The sequence below is a fragment of the Melopsittacus undulatus genome, chromosome Z (assembly GCF_012275295.1).
Source record: "Melopsittacus undulatus isolate bMelUnd1 chromosome Z, bMelUnd1.mat.Z, whole genome shotgun sequence".
In the NCBI taxonomy this organism is placed as follows: Eukaryota; Metazoa; Chordata; class Aves; order Psittaciformes; family Psittaculidae; genus Melopsittacus; species Melopsittacus undulatus.
In genome coordinates, this window is record NC_047557.1 from 46,945,478 (window position 1) to 46,955,466 (window position 9,989).

Below are 9,989 nucleotides of genomic sequence, written 5' to 3' on the forward strand. Positions count from 1 at the left end.
GAATTAGGTGATGTACACAATGAAGGAAATATAATGTATCTGCAAGACGTATACTTATGTACTGCTTTAAATCCAGCTTCAATTCTTGTAGCCACCTATGCTAACATACTGCTCAACATTCTTGGCAGTGTTCTCAATTTGCCTTTGTTACAGAGCCACAAAAGAAAAGCTGCAGTGTGGCAGTTTTATGAAGTAAACTGTTCATGCTAATAGTACTGTATGTGATGTTGGAGGGTCAGCATATAAATACTTTGAAAGCCGCAAATGAAGAGGGCTCAAGACAAGCTGCCAGAAGCTTGGAGTGTTTTTTGGGGGAGAGAGGTTGCCCGAGGCACAAAGGCTCATTCCACTGATACTTACCTCATCCTCTTCTTTGACTTTCTAATGTAACCTGGTTTATATTGCAGGTAACTGAAGTTTGACAAAGTGCTCTCACAGGATACAGCAATTTCTACTGATAGCAGCTGATAAGGGAGAATAGTCTTTAGGGTGTTAGGTCATGGTGTGGAAGGTTCAGGTTCAGCGACTTTGCCAGTCATTTAATGCTTCTGTTCTCTAAATCCTCTGAAAAATGCATGTAAAGTAGACATCTCCTGAGACCTGTGCTGGTTAAGCAAAAGAGACATAGCTGTAGCTTTTGAGTTACTCATTACCCATCTGCAAATGAACATCCAACTTCATTAAGGTGTAACAAATGGTAGGAGCATTATGATTATTTACATATTTATTTAAATCTGCAATACTGCAGCTCAGTATTTATTTTAATGCAAGGCAGAATCTCTGGAGGATGCCATTTTCACAAAACATGGAGATTTCTGAAGGTTTACCAAGCCACTTTGTCATGGTGTTGAAAGTAGCTTGGAGTGCAGTGTTTTGCCAAATTCTGCTTTGGAGAGGTAATGACAGAGAATTGCCTGTAAGTATTATTAATAACAACACAACAAAAACTTAATATGTATATACTAGTCCTAATCCTGTCATTAAGCTTGCATTGGATACTGGTTGAGGTATTTGTTGTTGTCTGATTCAGACTTTTGGTTTTTGTATTTCAGTTGGTGGTGCCATACCATTGCTTTCTAAAGAACCTACTACAGCCACAAAAAGTCACCGGTCAAACCAAGGAAAGATGCCTCATAACCCTTTGGATTCCAGTGCTCCCTTGGTAAAGAAAGGGAAACAGAGAGAAGTCCCTAAAGCAAAGAGACCAACACCTCTTAAAAAGGTGCTCATATTTTTACCTGAAATAGTACAACATAGGCTAATGTAAATTCAGTATTAGTCTGTGAGTCTATGAAACCTTCTGGAGTGGAGATTGCATCTCAGCCTCTGCTTGTCTAAATCCTTTCCTTGATTTAAGAAAGGGGAGGAAAGGGAGGGAAGAAGAACAGTGTCTTGCTAAGTAGCACGTACAAATTCTCCCAGAATATAATTTCTCACTTAAATCACTTGATAGCTGAAAAAGTGCCACTACGGAAGTGTGAACACATTGTTGGTACTGGGGGCCATCCAGAGAAGCCTTATTTGGTTTGGAAGAGCTATGCTGATTCGTGGGACTAGGGAGAAAGGATCAAAGATATAATTTAATATTTCTGTTATAGATATAATAGATACATATATATATATAGATAGATAGATAGATATAATTTAATATTCTCTTCCAAGCCAGAACTTCAGCTGATTCTGTAGCAGCTAGTATTAAATCCACCTGGAGATTTCTTTTGTATCTCCTCTCTTTGCCCATTCACATTGCTTCCTGTCATGTCTTCTATACAGAGGATTTTGAGATAACACTCTGTTGCAGGGTTACTTTTCGATCTAGAACAATTCTTACACAGCTAGTGAAAGTAAGTAGTCAGTCTGTGCTGCTTAATGGAATTTGAGAACTGCACAATATAAACAACATGTAACGTGTACCAAAACTGTAGGGGGTGATACTAATTACTGTGTCTTCTGGCTGTTCTATCTTCATGTAATCTGTTTTTCAAAGTAGATTTGAGAAGACAGGGCTTACTTTTTCTGTGTAATATCTGTGTTCTGACTATGGAAGAACACTTATTTTTGTTCTTTGTTCATCTTTGACAAATGCAAATGGAGGAATTTACTTTTGCAATTAGGTTCTGGAATGTAATTACAAATTTTGGTTAGACTGGCTAAGCTAGTGGTCATACATACTGTAACTGCTTCTTAGCAGATATAAAAACAGAGAAGGAAGATGAGTTGCAGGAAACTGATTATTGCTTTCACCTACAGTAATGTGTCTGGGTGCAGCACAGGTTGTAGTTTCCTTCCTTTTGTGTACCATACAGCTTAGCTATCCATTGTAATTTCTTCTCTTTTTCCTTAACCAGCAAATGCAGCAATCTATTAGTCTGACTCAAGGGAAAATAAATGACAAGGAAATAAAGGGGAAGAGGAGTTGTGCATATATACATGTATGTGTGTACCTGAGTGTTTGGCTGAATTGCCACAAATTGACAGTTTGAAGAAGAATGATAAAGAGGAAGACTTTCCCATGCTTCTCTGCATTGAGGCAATTTGTTCCTCTACCTTTTAGTTTTGCCTTTCATCCCTAGTAATGATTTTCTCCATCCAGACACTAATAATCAAGGATAAAGTACTTTTCTATGTACATCTAGTGAATATATTTCCCTCTTTCTGTGTGCAGATTAAACCCCAGATGTTGTAAACTTTGACTGATAGTGCCAAACCTCTTTATGAATGATTTGTGTATAACACTTGGTGAGAGAAACTGCTGTGTTATCTGTGTGACATTGATTTGGGTTTTACATACATATATTTATTTTTTTTAGATTATTCTGAAAGAAAGAGAACAGCGAAAACAGCAACACCTGTTAGTACAGAGAGCAGTACCAAAAGATGAAGATATTTGTAAGTCTGCAGAAAATGTTACTGAAGACGAAACGCTTCCACCAGATGGTCAAGCAGGTATCTTTCAAAAGAAAGCCATAATACAGTATGTAGATGGAGATTTGGTAGTCAGCACACTTAGTACTTTGACAAATGTGTTCCAAATCTGTCTAAAAAGAGGTACAATAATAAAGTGAAGTTCAACAAGGTTCATGAAGTTCAGAACGCCATATTCAAGGTCCTGCACCTGGGCTGGGGTTATCTGAGTGGAAACTGGATTGAGAGCAGCCCTGAGGAGAAGGACTTAGGGGTGTCAATTGGCGATAAGCTCCACATGACCTAACAGCATGAACTTGCTGCCCATAAAGCCAACCATATGTTACATCAAGAGGAGCAGGTGAATGTTACATCAAGAGGAGCAGGTGAAGGGTCGTGATTCTCCCTCTCTGATCTGCTCCAGTGAGACCCCACCTGCAGTTCTGCATTCAGCTCTTGGCCCCAAACAAAAGAGGGACATAGCCCTGTTGGAGCAAGTCTGGAGGAGGCAACAGAGATGATCAGACAGGTGGAGGACCTTTCCTGTGAAGAAAGGCTGAGAGAGCTGGGCTTGTTCAGCTGGGAGAAGAAGAGGCTCTGGGAGACTTCATAACAGTCTTTCAATACCTGAAGGGGGCCTGCAAGAAACCTGGAGAGGGCTTTTTTACAAGGGCATGTAGTGACAGGGCAAGAGGGAATGTGTTTAAGCTGAAAGAGGGTAAACTTAGATTAGATATTAGGTAAAAATTTCTCACTGTGAGAGTGGTAAGATACTGGAACAGGTTCCCAGAAAAGCTGTGGCTGCCCCATCCCTGGCAGTGTTCAAGGTCACGTTGGACGGGGCTTGGAGCAACCTGCTCTAGTGGAAGGTATCCCTGCCTGTGGCAGGGGTTTGGAACTGGATGATCTTAAGGTCCCTTCCAAGCCAAACCCTTCTGTGATAAAAAAAAAAAGAAATGTATGACCTGTTTCCCTGCTACCACAGGGTGCTGTAATACTGACAGGGTGCTGTAATACTGAAGTAATGACACTCCAAGGTATAGTTGACAAGTTTGTCTTTTCGCAATGTTTTTTACATTTTTTCATTGAGACATCTTTATTTACATGATAGCTGTTCCTGTAACACAAATTAAAGAAACCGAAGGATTTCTTGAGAGCACAGGGGTAAAGGAATCAACAAAAGCTTCTATGACCTCAAAGCAGCCAACCTCCAATCTTCCAAAAATCCACAGCAGGAATTTCAGAGAGTAAGTATTGATTGTACTGATGTATTTCCATAGTATCACTGATACAGCATTTTTGAAACAAGATAATATTCTGTGTAACACCAATTGGAGTTTAAACTGAACGTTCTAATTTTTCTTTTGGTTTTCCTTTTTTTTTCTCACAGTTTTTCTGTATGCTGACACACAAACAGAGAAGTGTTATGCACAGAAATAGTCTGTGCGTTTCTGTAATTCTCACTTCAGAATTCGTGTTCCTTGAATTAAAAAAAGAGATGAGAAATTCATTAGAGGCTAAGGAAGGAAAAGGAGGTGCTGTTAAAGTACCTTATTTTAAATAAATGGAGTACCAGCTTAAGATTTCAGAAAATGAGTAGTACACTCATTTTTAGTGTGTACTTTGATTTTCTGCTACTTGACCAAATGACAAAAACATAAGGAATGTAATCAGCCAGACATTTGCATGCTGTGGCTAGGCAGAGAAGTGAAGGGAAGATTTATGGGATTTTATCCACAAACACTTTCAGTTTAGTTTAAACAGATCTGTATCCATGTTCCCTTATAGAAGAAGAAATAATCATTACTATATGTGATGATGTAGGAGATCCAGTCATGACAATTTAGAATAGTTACTCTAGGTTAACCAGTGTTCTAACTTTTCATTTTCCTCCCATAAATGCACCACTGGGCTTTTTGCAGCTGGTGTTACAGTAACAGTTAATATTGATGCACCCATTCTCTATCTTCTTGATGTCATATGTTAGCTCTAATTTAACTTCTAACTGCATTTAAAATTACTTAATCTGTGTCCATGCAACACTGTTTAACTAAAAGTACAGTTTGACTTGAATATGTACAGTGTAACTGTTCTGCCAATTACAGGATGTAGAGCATTGAGCAAAGCTTATAATTTTTTTGTCTTTGGGTTAGATTTCAGTGATTTAATAGATTTGTCTTTGAGACTTAGTGAAGTAAGTCTGGAAATAGTAAATAAAATCTTGAAGTTTTGAGACCATTGCATCTCTTTAAGATCGGGGACAGATTTTATGATCTCATGTCTCATAATCTCGTGTGAACTTGCAACTTGGCACCTTTCTGTTGATTCTGCAGTTGAGATATCTTCAGGTTTTCTCTTTGAGATACTTCTTTACTGAATGATTCTTTGTGTAAAAGATTTCCCAAGGGATACTGGAAGGATTAAGTACATCCATTTTTATCCTTTCCCAAGAGCACCACAAGGCTATAGTCTGATAAGTAAAATAGGATGACAGGCAAAATAAAAATGGCTCTGAGGAGAAGGAATTTGATCCAGATTTCCATCTTTGCTATAAAGTCTTGTATTTATATAAATAAATTAAAATTCTTTACTTTGGTTGCTGTACTTTGATTGATACAGGTCAAAGTAAATGTCCTCAGAAAAATGCTCCAATAGAAAAACGTATGTATGTATGCACTTATTCATATTTATATATATCATATATAAATATATTTACTGTACATGGGTGCATGTATTTTTCAGTATAGTTTGATAGGGGAGCCAGATACTGCAAGTAACAAAACTTACTGGAAGTTCTTAGCCACTGAAAAAAGTTGTATATAAGTTTTTGTTTTCATGTATATGGCAAGTATGTTTGGAGTAGAAATAGAAGGTAAATGGTTTAAATTTTGCATACTTGTTACATATTTGTGTTACGTATTTGTAATTTTAGGGGGTTTAACATTGAATTGATGCTTTCTTCCAGTTATTGCAGCCAGGTACTTAGTAAAGAAGTCGACAATTGTGTGACAGATCTTTTAAAAGAACTGGTTCGTTTCCAAGATCGCTTGTATCAGAAAGATCCAGTAAAGGCCAAGATAAAACGCAGGCTTGTTATGGGTCTCAGAGAAGTTTTGAAACACCTGAAGCTGAAAAAACTGAAGTGTGTCATCATCTCTCCTAACTGTGAAAAGATTCAGTCAAAGGGTAAATATGGTTGTTTAATAAAAGAAATGCAAAAAAAGCAGACTCTGTATACTGGCAGTATTATTTTTGGAGGAACTTATTTGGGTAGCCTTTGAAATCAGTCATATAAAAACGCCTTTCTTACTCAGATTGTTTACTGCTGTGCAGCTGAAGAATGAGCTAAATCAAGACTATCTGAGGTTGTGAAAGTTGCCTGAAACGAGGTTCTAGTTATTGCAGTTTAGCCACACAAAAGATTGCACTTGTACAGCTGAGAAGGGACAAAGATTACTGATGCCAGCTGTGCTGCCACAAGAATTCCTCCTGTAGCAGTCTCTTTCAGATTGACAATAAGTTGTCAGTAATAGTTTGTGTAAAATCTGTGGTAATTATTGTCATTACTTTTTGTTGTTAACTCTTAAAACAATTTTGTAGCAACCAGGTTTTGTCTTTTAGAAGAATACTGAATTAGATTAAACTACGCATAGAACAAGGTACAGAACACAGGTAGTCTAAAGATACTTCTAATTAAGAATTAAAAAAAAAGGCAAATTCTCCTTTAAAATTCATATATCATGCTGTTATCCTTGTATTTTTCCTGTAAACTCTTAATTTCAAAATGCCTCATTATCTTAGGGGTTTGGGTTTTTTTTTTGCTTTTGTACTTCTAACAGTACTGTCCTTTATTTATAATTAGCTTGAATATTGTCATTCTTTGCTGATTTTGTTGTCTGCTCCAGGTGGGTTGGATGAGACTCTACACAATATTATTGACTGTGCCTGTGAACAAAATATCCCATTTGTTTTTGCCCTTAATCGCAAGGCTCTGGGCCGATGTCTGAACAAAGCAGTGCCTGTGAGTGTAGTGGGAATTTTTAGCTATGATGGGGCTCAGGTAAGCTGAAATACATAGGTTCATAGTTTTGTTTAGCTTTATTTTTGACCTGTAAAGGGTGGGAAATATTGTGACTTTTAAGGCTTTGTTTGATTGTTTTGATATTGCACGCTCTCTCCTGGTTGGGGTAGAAGCTGGTGGCTCATCTGAAAAATTGCTTTTAGAAGTACAGCCATTCAGCACAGTTCAGACAAGTAGTGTGGATACCTCTTCCTGATGTCCACTCCTCCATCTACATGTTTGTGGGTTTTTTGGTTTTATTTTCAAGAGAATGGGTGTTTTTATAAATATTTATAAGTCCTTTTTCATATCTTTATATGTACTTGTCTGCTTTACTTTTACGTACAAATGTATATATGTTCTATAAGGAGTATTCATTATAGATTTTCATGGAGATGATAAATTCACTATATGATTTAAGCTCTACTAATGTTTTGTGTTTACATAGGACCATTTTCATAGAATGGTACAACTGACAACAGAGGCCAGGAAGGCCTACAAGGATATGATAGCAGCTTTAGAGGAAGAAGCTGAAGGAGGACCAAGAGAAACCCAACCCAGCATTGTAACCACTGAATATAAAAAAAATGGCTTATTAGAAACTGGGAAAACTTCTTCCAAGGATTCTGATGAGGATGTACCAAATTATAGTGAGTATTTACTGACTTGGGTTTGATTAAATTTTCATTCAAAGTGCTCTTCAATCTTACCATTTTAACTGAAACAAATGATAACTGTCACTTTAGCAGATAGTAGGGGTGGGGAATAATTATTCTTTGTGATTTCTGCCTGCTACCCCTCATTTTATAAAAGACTTGCAGAAAATTCCTCTCTGAAATCCACTGATGGCAGGTGGTCCTCGTTGCTTTATCCAAAGTTATTTAACAGAGCTCCTTATTATTTCTATTTCTAAAAAAATCCTATCAGCTTTTTTCTAGAAATGCACACTCTGTAACTATGGTGGACTTAAGTTTGTGTTGAAGCATGTTTGAAATGCATCTTCCTGTCTAAAAGTGTTCATGTGTTGTAAAGGCCTTCTGCTTCCAGAAGCACATTCCTGCAGCTCTGCTCAGTCACCAGGCAACAACAGTTAACACTGATAATGGGCAACTTAAAACTTCTTTCAAAGTGTTGAAAACTTCTGAGGTTTTTTTTAAAGTTGTATCCACCTTCAGAATTAGCCTTGCTTGAGCAGGGGGCTGGACATAAAGACTTCAATGGATCCCATCACTCCTAAATTACTCTTTCGTGCGTCATCTGATGTCATGTGGTGCATCACGCCAGAGTGCCAATGTATCTCAGCACTTATGCTGAGAAGGAAGTAGAGAATTAATGTGACTTTTCATTTTAAGTATTTCCTCAAATATAATACAGTAACCTGTTTGCTTATTCTAATATTCCCTAGTTAAAATCTGGAGGAGAAAACTTGAAGAAGAGTATAACCCATATGCACTGGAACTGGAAGAAGGTGCAGCGGCTTCTGAATTCACTGCCAACATGTCAGAGCATCAGTAACTCCAGATCCAACATTATTGGGCTTTTAATTATATTTTTCAGACACCTAAGAAGAGGGTAGTAAAATACAATAATCTAGGAAATACCTGAAGTCAGCTAAGTAAACTGTCCAGAGGCCCTCTAAGCAAAATAGTTGCTGGAGCAAATGAGGCACTGGCTAATGCTTTTATGTTCTTTGTGTTTGATTGATCACTGCAGGAGCTGATAACAGCAAATTGTCTTAGCCCCGGACAACATGGAGTGGATTTATAGACTACTAGTGATTTGTTAGTGATACAACATAGGAAGAGATCTTGCTAGAAGAGTAATTTTGTTTGGGAAGAGATACCATGAGCCAGAAGGTTGGGACTTGGGATTTGCTTTTTGTAACTCTTTTTTAAAGAACTTCATGTGTTTTTTGTTGGTAGGTTTGCTTTGGTTGTTTGGGTTTTTTTCTTTCTTCTGAAGAAACCTGCTCAGATGGGCAGCTTGGCATTGGTGTTACTCTCCTTCAGTCGGCAAGAAATGTATTCTGGGTAGGCAGTTTGTTTGTTTGAAGCTAATTAAGACAGACCATCATGACAAAGTTCCCAGTCAGCTCTTCTTTGTGGTATATTTGTTCTTCTGAGATCATACAGCAGGCATAAGGGAGAGTATAAAATACAAGGTCTGAAATGCCTGCAGTGAAAATGCTCTCTTTAGAAATTTATGAAGTTGATCGTGCTGCTGGGACTAGTTTGTCATAGGTCCTGCTTTGAAGTTATAGGCTGTTTTCTGAAGGACAGCATATGTGCCAGCCTGCCAATCTGTACCTTCTCCATGCTGACAGATTCCTCATTCCTTCAATTTGGGGTTGTGTTGGTACATACAGGAAAAAGTTTTTGATCAGTATCAGATTGCATCTAAGGTGGAGAAAATTTCTATCTATCTTAAAAAACTAAATGTGCTCATAATGATGGTGGAGCACCTTAGTGGGGATGTCCTATATACCAGTGTTTACAAGTTGCAGATATAAGAGAACAAAGAGAAATTGGAGCCTAAAGAAAGTAATGAAGGATGTACATGTAACTTGGCAGTTGTTCAGAAAGATGATAGAGATGCCATGTGCTGCTGCCAGCATCTCTGATGTGTGTCTAAGTTAAGTGCTTCACATATGGAACATTTGTAGTGCAATAATTTGGAAAATAGCTGCCTTGTGAAGTTAGAAGTGGCAGAAAAACTTTGAATAATTTTGAAGTTCAAACCATTTTGTAGAATGTAAATTGTATTAAATCTGTTACAATATATTGATTCTATAAAGTATGGTTGTGACTTAATTGAACTCTTCTGGTGGGCATTTAATGATACTTGAAATGTCACATTTGGGGAGGAATGTTGGCAAGGGAAGTCACCCTTAAGCTGATCACTGGTTATCATGATGATCTTTTTGTATTAGTTTCTTCTAATTTTAAATGGAAATTAAGAGTGAAACATCCCAGTGATGAAAGATGGGTTTGGCCAGCATCTGTTGATCCAGAGGTAAGTTGTGATT

General features: G+C 37.5%; 1 protein-coding gene across 3 annotated transcripts in view; it reads left to right on the forward strand.

Moving 5' to 3' along the window:
- The window catches only part of SECISBP2 (SECIS binding protein 2), a 29,134-nt gene extending 19,382 nt beyond the window's left edge, over positions 1-9,752 (forward strand). For all 3 annotated transcript variants that reach the window (XM_031054390.2, XM_031054391.2, XM_031054392.2), the window contains exons 12-18: positions 1,053-1,222; positions 2,811-2,946; positions 4,016-4,151; positions 5,870-6,090; positions 6,810-6,964; positions 7,413-7,614; positions 8,370-9,752. In XM_031054390.2, the coding sequence (XP_030910250.2) occupies positions 1,053-1,222; positions 2,811-2,946; positions 4,016-4,151; positions 5,870-6,090; positions 6,810-6,964; positions 7,413-7,614; positions 8,370-8,479 (1,130 nt within the window). In that variant the 3' untranslated portion in view covers positions 8,480-9,752. The remainder of the gene's footprint in view (positions 1-1,052; positions 1,223-2,810; positions 2,947-4,015; positions 4,152-5,869; positions 6,091-6,809; positions 6,965-7,412; positions 7,615-8,369) is intronic.
- The last annotated feature ends 237 nt before the right edge of the window (positions 9,753-9,989 follow it).